The sequence below is a fragment of the Wolffia australiana genome, chromosome 7 (assembly GCF_029677425.1).
Source record: "Wolffia australiana isolate 7733 chromosome 7, ASM2967742v1".
In the NCBI taxonomy this organism is placed as follows: domain Eukaryota; kingdom Viridiplantae; phylum Streptophyta; class Magnoliopsida; order Alismatales; family Araceae; genus Wolffia; species Wolffia australiana.
Genome location: NC_135841.1, coordinates 15351403 through 15365037, shown reverse-complemented (window position 1 = coordinate 15365037; position 13635 = coordinate 15351403). Strand labels below are relative to the sequence as shown.

At 45.3% G+C, this 13635-nt stretch overlaps 1 protein-coding gene across 4 annotated transcripts in view; it reads left to right on the top strand.

Annotated features, from left to right (window-relative positions):
- Positions 1-180: 180 nt before the first annotated feature.
- SECA2 (Preprotein translocase SecA family protein) overlaps positions 181-13635 on the top strand; it is a 39168-nt gene continuing 25713 nt past the window's right edge. For all 4 annotated transcript variants that reach the window (XM_078577941.1, XM_078577943.1, XM_078577944.1 and 1 more), the window contains exons 1-9: positions 181-481; positions 568-708; positions 804-873; positions 958-1022; positions 1125-1245; positions 6229-6320; positions 6392-6457; positions 6724-6788; positions 6869-6956. In XM_078577941.1, the coding sequence (XP_078434067.1) occupies positions 296-481; positions 568-708; positions 804-873; positions 958-1022; positions 1125-1245; positions 6229-6320; positions 6392-6457; positions 6724-6788; positions 6869-6956 (894 nt within the window). In that variant the 5' untranslated portion in view covers positions 181-295. The remainder of the gene's footprint in view (positions 482-567; positions 709-803; positions 874-957; positions 1023-1124; positions 1246-6228; positions 6321-6391; positions 6458-6723; positions 6789-6868; positions 6957-13635) is intronic.

Below are 13635 nucleotides of genomic sequence, written 5' to 3'. Positions count from 1 at the left end.
TTTGCCTGACTCAAATAACAGTCTAAATAAGCTGCTTATTGAAATCCTTTCATAATTTCTTATCAAAACCTAGGGGGATAAACCCAAGAAAAAATCAACTGTTCATGACAAAAAAAGGTGATATTTTTCACACAGACGTATAAATAGCAGTTTCCATCCTTGGATTCCAATTTTGGGTTATGGAGATAGGGTGGGCGAGCGCTGAGGTTTAGATTGAATTCCACGCAGGGCTTTGTAAATCGGCGATCTCTGCAATTCGCCAGTATCAAATCCTGCTCACACTTTGAAGCTCGCCATGGCCTCATCTTTGCGTTCTCTACACTTGCAGCAGTCCTCTTTTGCAGCCTCAAAGTCAGCTGTCCATGGCGGCACTGCCGGCCAACATCCTGGCAAGCCTGCTTCCTTCGCGTGCTCCTCATCGCTACAATTTACTTCGAATTCTGCGGATGCCTCATCTTCCCTTGTTTCTTCTTCTCCCAAGGTATTGTTTTCCTCGAGAACAATTCTCGTTGGTCATCTCAATGCTCGGCTTTTGTAATCATCGCGCAACGGTTCTGTTTCTTGTAGGAATATTCTCATGTTTTCACGAAGAAGGGTAGCTGGAGAGATCTCCTCAGCTTGAATAGTTGGGTTGTAAGAGACTACTGCCGGCTTGTCTCTGCGGTGAATGGGCTTGAAGCTAGCATGCGTAGGCTCACAGACAATGAGGTAATGATTCGGATTAGATGCATATGAACGACTTGCAGTTGGTTTGAAGGTTGGCAGTAGTGGCAAGATGATATTTTTTCTTTGTTGTGGTGTAGTTGTCTTCGAAGACCGAGGAGTTCCGGCTTCGCTTACGCAAGGGGGAGATGCTTGCCGACATTCAGGCTGGTGATTTCTCGGAAACCCTGATTTCTTTTTTTTTTCCTATTCTTTAATTTTCTATCGATTCATCAAATTTTTTGTATTTCTCAGAGGCATTTGCTGTTGTGCGCGAAGCAGCCAGAAGGAAGCTTGGGATGAGGCATTTTGATGTGCAGGTAACGCTGGACTTTGCTCGTGAGCATAATTCGTAATGAAAAGTTGGAAAACTCAGTCAAGGTGCTTCGTCGTTCCTCATATTAATGTTTTTGCATTTGCAGATCATTGGTGGTGCTGTGCTACACGACGGGTGTATTGCAGAGATGAAGACAGGAGAAGGGAAAACGCTTGTTTCTACTCTAGCTGCTTATCTCAATGCGCTCTCTGGAGATGGTATTCATGGTATGAGTCTTTTTGTGTGTTGAAGTTATAGATTTTTTTCATCTTCAGTTGCTATATTAGCGGGAGATAGGGTTCGGTACCTGTTGATGTCATTGTCAACATGAACTTCATTGACCCTCATTGTCATTCACAGTGCCATCGACGTTGATGATTTACAGGGCGGTTGATGATGATGATTATGGGGTTCCCTGGACATCATTGATGTTGACGGTTGAGGGCATCATTAACTTCACATGGAGGTTTACATCGATAGGATGACATAAATAGACATGGGGAGACATCAACCACCATTCTCAGATTGACGATAACGTTAATGTTGACGATATTTTAGTGGTTGACTATGATGGTAGCACTGGAAGGTTGATGTTGATGTTGACAACCGTTGACATTGGTACCAAGAAGTCATCAACCAGTCATCAATGTTGCTGTCAGTATCCCAAGTCAACGTGCCAAAAACTTGTGATACGACCTTCAATCAGTAAATCTTGACAATGTAACAGATTCTTGACAATGATTCTTACAATTTCGGAAACAATTTGGAAATTTCAATCGACTGAGCGGTGCGGCTGGAAGGAGAAGAGGAGAAGAGTGAGCTATCAAGAGAGAGAAAAAGGGAAGGAGGAGAGAAATGCAGTGGCCGCTCTCCTGATGCCGACACCCACTCTTTGACGGGAGGATCTGCAGCAACACTGAGAGAGAAACAGAGAGGAGGAAGAGGTCAAGAGGGAGGGAGAGGGGAAGCAAGAATGTTAAACGGAAATGAGGAAGGAAAACTCACAATGACTTCTTGATGCCCTCTGGTGCTTTTGCTTCCCTGTATTTATACCCAGGTCATGGGCCTGGGCCTCCTTGGGCTGATAGACGGGCCTTGATATGGTACTGGGATGCCATTTAGCGTAATTCCTGGCTAGTATCATAGCACCTTGCTGCAGATATTTTTTATGCATGAGGAATTGTGGCTACTCGAATCTTTCTTTGATAAATGGGGGGTGGTGGTATTTGGAAACCCAATGTGCTTGTGATTGATAAGAATTTGTGGTCAATAAGAATTTATTTTTGTCCCCCTGAATTGTCTATTGCCCACTTATCAAGAAATAGCCTAGTGAGATTAATCTTGTAATGGACCGTGTTAGGAACCCCTCCTTCTAGGCCCTTCTTGTCTATTGTGCAATATCAATAGATATGGGGGATTTTTTAAAACTTTTGAGTCTTTCTGTTTACGGCACCTCTTCTTATTCTTGGAGCAATAGCCTTGCAACCTATGGCTGGTGTCAGAGCAGATCATTAAGACTGGGAGGCATATCATGTTGCACTTCACATCCTCCACTGACGGCAGATGAAGAAGCTGGCCGTTCATCTCTAGCAATAGTCAGATTTGCCTTTCCTCAGAGCATCTTAAGAAACCACATTGATGGCCACCATCCTCTCACCAGCATGGCGGCAAAGCTAAATAACACCAAACGCTATACAAACATCTCAATAGAGGGCCTTCCAAGCCTCTGAAGCAAGCTGAGACTAGATAACATCTACTCCCCAGCTTCAGTGGTTGTGGAATCAAGTCCTTTGGTTTCTACTTTCTTTACATTCTTTTGTTATGTTTATCTCACGGGCTCCGCCCATATGCCTTAAGCTAATCACTTTCTTCGTCATTGAGTCACCGTAAGCTCCACACATGGTTGTATCTAAAGTCTGCATCCAAAGAAAATTCTCTGAGTTCTTTGGTCTTCCAAAATCTCTAATTGCCACAGGTTCTAATGGAACTCAGAGAGATTATGGGGCAGTCCGAGATATCTCATCCACCAGTTTGACAGGGAGTGTTAAGCAATACCCTAATGAGGTCCGGCCTTATGATGAAACACGTAAAGGGTTCTATTTCTGGAACCTTCTTCTATTCCATTCTGTAATCTAAATAAAAATAGGAGATTTGATTCTGTTTTTGTTGCATTTTCCCTTTAATGGAGAAACAACCTTGTAACCTAGAATTGGTGGAACTCTACACTTTCCACCCAGGCCTGTCCCAATGTATTTGGAATGATTCAATGCTGGGTTGGATCTTTAAGAAGTTTAAACAACTTCTCGACATACATTAGATGAGGGAAATACAATGGGGCAGATACTCTACAGAATTCGTGATGTGATGGGCCACTGTATTGGGTGCAGAGGGACGGCAACGCCAGGGTATGGGCCAGTCTGAATCGGTCCAGTTCAGCCTAGGCCTTGGAGCAAGTCAGGTGAATCTCATCAAGAGATGCCCCAAAGAAATAGGGGGAGCAACTGTAGAGGGGCCATCAGGAAATTGATCAGGTAGAAAGGACTCCAGCAAAGCCTAGCGGTGACACTCTGATATGAATCTTCCTAAAGTATACAAGAGCAGGAATAAATCGATATTGATATTGCAAAACGACAGTTATGACAGTTATGACAAAAGGAGAAATAAATCGTTAGAATCTTCCTGGGCATCAAGACAGCATAACAACCCAACGGAAGCACCTGAAGAGGCATTTCCTATTGAGGCATTCCTTCATGAAGAATCCAGGGGGCACGTCCAACAGATACCACCCTTGGAGATGTTCGAAGAAGGCTACTGAAGCATAACTGTCTACATTAGGATAGTATAAATATGTGTAAAATATGTATGTATGGTAGGAAAAAGACTCTCCAGAGGTAGTGGGAGAATTTCCTAAGGCTCTTAAGAAATCCTTAAGAGATTGGTTGGCGAAGTAATCGTCTTGTAATATCGCTTCTGTAACAAGGGTACGTAGATTTGTACTTGTGACTGTGTTAAACATATTGTTAGTGTTAGTTTGTTCTAGTCTTAATTGCACCATTCTGAGAGGACTGTATCACACTCCTTGGAGCGACACAGGACAGCGCTCGACTTATCTTCTTTGTTCTCCTTCCCACTCACTCCTCTCGTCCCTCTCTCACTTGTTCTCACCAGATCTTGTGGGGAAACTCTGAACTAATGTGGTCTTCAAGGATTGATTGGCAGCCAGTTTGTTGTCATTTTTGACTCTTGTTCTTCTCTCATTGGTGAATCTGATGCAACCCCAAATACTCTTCGCAAGAATCCAACTATGTATCAAATGTGATAGTACGTACCAATTCAGCAGCGTATGACCTCCTCCAGAAGCTAGGAATTAAGCCTTTTGATGACGTTTGTTGCCGACCAGTACAGTTCCCGTAAGCAAACGAGCCGGATGCAGCCGCTTGCCTCACGGAGATGGTCTTCCTTGCTGACGACTTTGGCCACTGTCTCAGCCCTCTCCTTCACCTCAATCCGCCTCCCCCTTCTCTCTCCCGTATCTTCTAAGAAGACGACACCTCTTCTCCCCATGTTCCTTTTATTTGTATAGGTTCCTTGGGGGTGCCTTTTCCTGCCCTATTGGGCGTTACAACCCTTGTAGTTTGCATGATTCCTCGTCTTCCTTTTTACATAAGTCTTCCATGGGATTGTCACAGAATCCTATCATGATGTTACTCTTATATATTTCTAAAAAAATGATATTACACTTATCTTCATCAAGTGGATGAAACATCTCGTTAGAATAATACCTCACAGTCAGCTTTCATTGGATAATTTTGAGACATCAATTATCTGGGTTATGGAGATTTTCTAATGGTTTGAAACCTCAGCGGATCGGAACTACTGTACACAGGCACATTCTCCTCATTAAATTTCTCTTCCTGTCTATTTAAGAGCAGATAAAGTGACGTAAATGTGTGACGTATTAGGGTTTATTTTTCAGCTCTCTGGGTGGCAGGCTCCTTCTGTCACCCTGCGTTCTCTCCCTCCTCTGATCATCAAAAAGTCAGCAGTCTTTATTTGCGAGTTCCACTCTAGAAAACATACTGATGAGAATTTTCATGCAACTAACACTGATCCTCTATTTTTATCGTAAGATAATTAATACATGATCATGTTGATCATGTGTGTTCTGACGAGAAGACTGAAAAACCAAATCCAGCTCCATGTAAGATAGCCAAAGTACAGTTGAGCAATCGATATAATAGATTTGCTCTTTGATGCCATTTTCATGGTTATGTAACTTCTATAAATTAGGTGGGCTTTCATCTCTCTTAGCTAATCCATTACTATGATTTGAGTATTTCCTGTTCAAGCAGCAGACCCAGTGATCAAGACATTTTTATCGCCTCTCTTTACCACTGAACAGGTGACTCAGTAGGCTTATGAATGTTCAGCCCCTTGCAAATCAAATCTTCAGTCCCCCGTCATGGACATATATCCAGATGCTATCCATTTTCTATTTTAGTATTTGAATTTTCTTTGGGATGACAAAGAGATTGTGATCCTGTGGGTGTTCCCATTGGAACTTGGTTTCCTCTTTCACTTTGTTTAGCTGTATGTAGATTATTTAAGTCAACATTATTTTAACGTAGAAAACCTGTGATAAGATCCCCAAGAAAAGTCAATTCCGATAAAGGATATTTGTTCCAAAATAGCCGAATGGGAAATCTCGACTCAGAAATCAATAGAACTGAATGCGTTCCACCCGAGGTGGGGAATCGTTTGGTACAAATGAAAGAATGAAAGAACAGCAAACCAGGATCTCTCGATCCGATATCTGGACGCAGGCCTCTCCTGCTCTCCAGCCTCTCCCGCGCGCTGGCGAGCCTTCGACTTCTTAAATCTTGTTCTTCTTGTGGAGGCCTCCGTCTTTATTTATAAGATGGTTGACCCGTTAATACCGTTGGGCTGACGTGGCATGACTGGGGCGATTGCTCCTTCTTCATTTATAAGTTCTTGGAAAGAACTTACAACGTGCAACTTCATTTGTCATTAATTTTGTGAAATATGGGATGTATCGCTGTGTGTATTAACCAGAGTTGTTGGGGTAATTTTGTTTCGTTAGTATTTTTATTTGGTATGAAAAAACTATTATTTTTGGATTTGTTTAAAGTGTTAGAATGATGTAAAATTATATTTCTAAGAGCTAAATATGGGCTGTTTTCCTCTCACAGTGGTAACGGTAAATGATTACTTAGCACAGCGTGATGCTGAGTGGATGGGAAGCGTTCATCGTTTTCTGGGTCTTTCTGTTGGCCTTATTCAGGTTTCTTTCTACTTATTGATGCCGAGTTTTTGATTTAGTTCTTTGGACTCATGTCATTTTTTTGCTTGCAGAGGGGAATGACATCTGAAGAAAGGAGATTCAATTATAGTTGCGATATCACTTATACAAACAACTCAGTAAGTATTTGATTGGTAGTTTTAAGTCTTGAATCTTTACATTTCTGCTGAAAAAAAAATTAATGCCATTACAAGTTTTTTTCTGGCCAGCTTGCTGCCTCTTATTTTGCTTTATATTTTCTTGTCTCTTTAAGGACAACTAATAATGCCATTTGTCGGTAGTTCTTATAGTCAGAATATACTTCTATTATAGGGAAATGACTATTTCATTTTGCATAGAAATTGAGCTTATTGGGATATTTGAACCTGCACAAAATGTTTTGTAGGAGCTTGGCTTTGACTATCTTAGGGATAATCTTGCAGGAAGCAAAGAGAAACTTGTAATGAGATGGTATGTTCGCACAACTCTCAAGGATTGTTGGTGATTTCATTGTCTTCATGGATTTATGTTTTGTATTCTGGTTGTTTCAGGCCTAAGCCATTTCATTTTGCTATTGTTGATGAAGTTGATTCAGTTCTTATAGACGAAGGCCGGAATCCATTGCTTATCAGTGGTGAGGTATGTGATTATGCCCTGAACTAGAAAAGGCCATGCAAAACTTTAAAATAAATACATGTGAAAAGGAACTAAACCTGGACCCATTATACCGTCATGTTCCTTTTGTGAGGTTTAGAAGGGCCAAACATTTGTTGTGTTGGATTTTCTACTGATCTGTTAGAATTAATGGTGGGGAGACAAGAACCAAAAGACTTGAAAAGAAAACTTCCAGTCTGATAGGTAACTACTCATGAGATACAGTTGTTTCTACGTACAGGGACATGTACCCTTTCATAAGACAACAGATGAAAACAATTCCTCATCAGTAAATCCTTTGTCAGAATTTATCCAAGGAAACAGTAAAGGTGGGCCAGACTGTCTTTGGGAGGCCTTTAAATACCTGAGGAGAAAGAAAGGGACGAACATCCTCAAATTCAGAAGGGGTACACACAGACTAACTGGAGGCTGGAGAAACAAGGAGTGGCCTATGGCCAGAAGGGAGAGTCAGACATCTGGATTCTTCACGTTTCTTTTCAAGAATCATCATGCGCTGTTGAGATCTTGGAATATCTACCTATCTCAAACCTGAAGAATTCTATTTGAAATTGTCTATCCAACAGTTTGGGTTACCCTAGAGTCGTCTATTGGCCACAGGTTCTAAATGGCCATGAATCTCCCATTTATCATTTTTCTTAATATATTGGAAGTGGACCACATTCTATACATGGCCCACGACTAATCATGTGCATTAAGTGACTTAAGTCACATGGCCCGTTGGCCCATTATGTATGCTAGGTATTGAGACCGGTTACTCCATGTGAATATTAGACATTTTTTCTGAAAAAGAAACCCTATTCTGAAAGCAAATCAGCGACACTAGAGGGTGAGCAGGTTCACTTACCTGGTGAGTTTTTCAATGTCTACCCCTACAGGAGCAAGCATCTGGACTTGCTTTCTCTATTCTTCCTTTCTTTAACATGATGGTGATGTCAGATATATCTTCTGAAGCAACTTTGAAGCCTCAGATTGAGAACTTGTATGTGGGAAACATGGCGAGGCTTTGCCTCGTTTTCCTGATGTCCTTGTTTTCCTGAGTGCCAGGCGGCCTGCAGACAGATTGCAGACCAGCCGCAAACAGATCACGGAGTAGCTGTAGACCACCACAGCCCTGGGCAATCCAGAGCAGGGTTTCTGCTGGCAGTGCAGGTGGCGACCAGACCAATGCCCAAGAATGGCCCTGCCAGGCCCAAATCACCGCGCAGGCGTGACCAGCCGCTATCCAGCCATAATCGAGCGCACACTCTTACTGCTATTGAGCTCATGGTCCAGTCAGTCTGAGGCCAGGGCACACCAGGGCAGCCCAGGGCCAGTCAAGAGATATCAATGCTAGACGTGAATTCTGAAGAGGCTTTTTGGGTTTCAATTCAGAGCTACGGGTGTAGAAGGAAGGAAGAAGGCGGGCGGGTACTGGCTGGATTTTGGCCCATATGGCTGCATTGGAATGAGTTGTTGTTTAGGGGAAGGAGGGCTTCTACCAATGGGGCTATCGATGAGTTGGAGAGACTTAAGGCGGCTAGTTTCCTTGAGTCGTGGATGGAGAGAGGAGGGTTTCATCATGTTTGGATTGACTGAGATGGGTCTGTAAGGTTCTAATGGCAGGGTCACTGGCTTGTAGGGTGATTGTCCTTTTTAATGTAAAAAAAGACACTTCTCATCCTTCACTGACCCATTTAAAGAACCTATCAGAGGTATATCTTGAGCCAGAGGCTGTTTACCTTCCTCATGGGCCTTAACCTTGAGTGTGGAACAATGAGGTGGCGAATCCTCCACTGAGAGACAAGACCTGAACTGGATTTGTCCCTGAGTATTGTTCATGATGAAGAGAATGACAGAAAATGATACAGGCTGCATATGTTGCAAAGAAGTCTGAATATCATCCATGCCCCAAGGAAGAACCACTACAGGGTTTAAATTTCTGTCCAAGGCCCAATGCTTGACTGTCCCAGGATTCAGATCCGTGGGATGAACTGTTTTGTAATTATTGCAAGAATAGGAGACATGAAGGAGACATTGGAAACTGGGGTATAAATGTCATCAACCCAAAAAGTCCTTGGTGCCAACTACGCGTTAGGGTGAAAACCAATCACGGTCTGGGGACAAAGCTGCCAGGGAGGGTGGGATAATATGGAGAGTTATCAGAAATTGAAAGAACATGTAAACAAGCTCCAAGGTCTTCTGAGCTCCACACCACTGGGATGTTCAGGTGACCTCTATGCTTTACTTAGTACTAATCATTTAACTGCCACAGATGGGGTTTCTTCGATATTGGACCTAGGGCAACTGACCACATGCTCCCAGATCATGCTCTTTACCACGTATGCTCCTATTTCGTGACCCAAGAAGGGTGCTAACTGCTGGTGAAGTGTGTCTTCATGTGGCTAGGATCAGTGTACCAAGTGTGCCTGGTGTCAAAGCAGATCTCATTTCTTTGAGGAAACTTGTTGATGATACTGGATGGCTTTGTAGTGATGCATGTTTTCTGGATGATAATGTGTCAGGGAAGAGGATTGGATCAGTTACATGAGAGGGGGGACTACTTCACCTGGAGGATTGGGCTGGAACTTGTTCTCTACCGTGGAGGCGTAATTCAGTGTCAAAAAGAAGATTTATTTGCTCCATAATTTGAATTATTTAGGGAGTGTTTCACTCTCTGTGGTATGTTGTAGACATCAGTTCTTTATTGTGCGAGGCCTGTCAGCTTGCCAAACACAGAAGATTGTCTTGTAAATTGTTGAATGAATGAAGTCTGTATCCTTTTGATCGTATTCATAGCGATGTGTGTGCACCGTGCTCTGTATCTAGTGTATCCAAACACTGGTGGTTTGTCTCATTTGTCGATGATTACTCTCTGTTTATATGGCTGTTTCTTCTCAAGTCTAATGCAGATGTTCCACGAAATATTCTGCAATACTGTAATATGGTCGATACTCAGTTTGGCCCGAGGATCAAGCATTTCAGATAAGATAAAGGGAGTTTTTAAACGCACTGGTGAAATCTCATTTTTTCCAAATCTGAGGGATAATCAGCTCGTTAGCTGACGACGATATCAATTTTTAGTTCTACAGTCTGGAAGTCACCCTGAAGTTGTAGACAGTCCTACAAGAGGATCAGACAAAGCAGAGAGGCGTAGATGAGCCGTTGAGCCAGCAGGTCTCAACTGAGGAGATGCATTAATACAATCCCTATCCTATCTAGGGGTAGTTTTGTCATTTCAGCCGAATAGGGGCATATTAGTTTCATTTTCCGTTTTGATTGTGTTTCCCTTTAAACAGGGCCTCTCTCCCTTTAGGAGAGCAGGCAAGGAAGTATAACCAAGGTGGTCCATCTGTCTCCTCCGACAAAGCCCATCCAGCCGATATCTTTCTGGGCAACATACATTCCGCCAGCCTTTCATCTTGCCGACATCCATCCCGACATTCCATGTCCCTATGCCGACAACCATTCTGGCATCTTCTCCCTCCCCATCCTTGCCCTGATAGGAGCTTGCGAGTTCTTGTCATGCATTCACTGGTCCAAGGGGTTGAAGAAAGTGGAGGGACCAATGAAGATATTTCCGTGGGGTAAAAGAATGCACCATCATCTGAAGGGTCACACTTGGAGGAAGAATCAGTCCATGATCCTGAACCACTAGTGATTGAAGAAGAACTTGGAGGGCCAATTAACCCACGCAAGGGAGTAAGGAGTTGCGGAAATCAGCCAAGGTATCCTTTAGCAAATTATACCGTGTATGATCGTTGATGGGCGGAGGATGGCAACGGGCGGAGGACGGAGGTGAGAAAGCGCGGGGGAAGGCAGCCAGGATGGGCGGAGGATGGCAACGGGCGTGGACAGCCGTGGCGAAGGAGGAGTGAGACGGTGGGGGGCAGGGGTCGAGAGAAGGGGTCTAATTGTTTCAGGTGTTTGGGGTGGGGGCATCATGCACGTGATTGCCGGAGTTCGCTCATTTGCAGGCGATGTCGGAGGGTGGGACATCGACAAGTGCAATGCCCAGAAGTGGCCTCGGATCATAAAAAGACAAACAAATTATTGATTGCGAGGCAGGTGAGCCTTACCCAGGCTGCGTGCATTGTTTGGAAGATTGAAGCCGGTGAAGTGAGAGAGGAGGAAGTACGAGGGGCATTGGTGAGGAAATTCCCGGAGATGAAGGGGGCGGAAGTAAAGAAATTGGAGACAGAAGAGATATTGATCCGACAAGTTCAGGTGGCTGAATGGATAGCAGTGTGTGGGTGGAGGCAGGTGATTGGGGAAGCAAGACTCACTTGGCAGCGCATCATCTGGACAGGGATGGTCGAGGATAGAGCATCGAGGCCTGCTATTATTGACGTCAGGGGAGTACCAGCTGCATATCGTTCCACCCGGAATATGGAGGCACTGGTCCGATCTTTCGGGCGGCTGCGAGGGGTCGTCTCATCGGGCCTAGAGTCGGGTGATCCAGATTTGGCGGTGTTGGATGTGGCAGTGAAGGAGGATGCGGTGGCGTCGGGGCGGGTACTATTGCAGGGTCGAAACGGCACATACAATGTTAGAGTACTGTAGCGTCAACCACCAGCCCCACCTGATATGGAAGGTCAGGATTCTGGGAATGGGGCGGCCGGAGGCGAGAGGCAAAAGAGGCTGTCTGAAAGGGAAGGGGAGATGGTGCCGGATGTAAAGGATGACGAAGGGGAGGTGGAAGAGAGGGAGGCAGGAAGCAGGAAGGTGATGGCAGAGGGGAATAATGTAGCGGAGAGCTCGCAAGTATCGGAGGATGTGAATGCAAGTGATAATGCAAGTGATGGCAGGATGGAAATCCAGAGTTCGGGAGTTAGTGACCAGAAAGGGGCCAGGAGAAAGGGCATAATGCGATTGCCAAGAGGGAGAGGGCTATTAAGGGGTGATTTACTGGGTCGGAGCATTGGTTATGAGCGGCAGCAAATCTTTATCAAGAACGTCGACGGAGAGAAGATATGGCTGGAGGTTGGGAAAGGTGGGAGGATGCAGTTCTCCGGAGAATGGATGGCAGTAAGTGTGGGAAAGACGAGGCGAGACATGATGGAGAGGAAAGCAAATAAATTGAGAAGCAGGGCAATGGAGGAGAGTGTGATAGAGGAGACACTCGAGCCAGAGAGGGAGGCGGTGGTGACCGAGGTCGACACGAGACAGAATTGTGGGTGTGCTCGGAGGCTTCGCGGAGACTCAAAAGGACGGAAGGGGTCTGTGTCGGTCTCCATGAAATGCATATCATGGAATGTGCGGGGGCCTCGGGATGCCAAGAGGAGAGGGATTGTGGGCAAATACTTAAGGGAGTGGGGTGCTACGGTGGTGTGCTTGCAGGAGGCGCTGTTGGAGGAGTGTGGAGCAGGGAACTGGCGTGGGGTTGGAGGAAGTCTGCTGGAGGGGTTCGTGTCGGTGAATGCAATCGGGCGATCAGGGGGGGTGCTGGTTGCTTGGAACGAGGCGGTCTTAAAGGAGGAGGCATGGAATGGCCAATTCACGGAGGCAGTAAGGTTGACATGAAACGATGGTTTGGGGATGGCTATAGCTTCAGTTTATGGACCTGTGAACGTCAGTCTGAGGGAGGGGCTATGGTTGGAGCTGGCGGAACTTGTGGAAAAATTTCGAGGGATGCCATTGTTGATCGGGGGGGATTTTAATGTGACCCTGAGGGCAGATGATAGGCCTAATGGATAGGGGGGGACGAGACCAAGGGTCGGAGGAGTTCTGGGCTTTTTTGGCGGAAGCAGGGTTGCAGGAGATGGGGCCAAGCGACTGTTGTTTCACATGGAGGAGTTTGGGGAGAGCGGCTTATAAGTCTCGGCTGGATAGGTTCTTATGCTCAGTGGAGTTTATGGAGAGGTTCCCGGGGGCAGATGTAAGAGCCCTGCCTAGGCCTATATCGGACCATACACCGATCATGTGGCAGTCCCATGAAGGCCATGGGCGGACCACATACTTTAAATTTGACAAGTCATGGTTATGAGAAGGGGGTTTCAAAGAGAAGGTAAAGGACATATGGCGGACACATTCGGAGCAGGAGCCAGGGGCGAGCAGATTGGCATCTCACATTGATGGGCTGAGAGATCACTTGAAAAGCTACAGAAGGAGGAAAAGGGAGGCGAGATGTAAAGTGAGAGTCGAGGCCCTCACAAGAATTAGAGAACTGGATGAGTTGGAGGACGGTCGGACACTAATGGGTGTGGAGATTCAGGAGCGAAAGAAGTGGAGATGTGTGGTGGCAGAGGAGGATAGGAAGGAGGAAATGGATTGGAGACAAAGATCCCGGCAGCTATGGCTAAAGGAGGGGGATGCAAACACGAGGTTTTTCCACCTTGCAGCAAATGGCCGACGTAGAGTGAATCAGATATTATCAGTGCAGGTTGGATCGCAAAGGGTTACAGGGACACATGCAATGGGTCGAGCAATGGCGGAGCACTTTCGTTTGATGTCACGGCGGGGGGGGGTCGGAACAGTTGGCGGTGGACGGGACAAGGGGCGTCTCAGTTAATGCAAGGGCAGAGAGATGGTCTGGTGCGGCCTTTTGATATGGAGGAGGTTCGGGCAGCTATGGCAGGGCTGAATGGCAAAGGCGCCCCAGGACCGGATGGCATACCGGTGTTTTTCTACAAAGAGTTCTGGAGTGAGGTTAAAGATGATGTGTTCG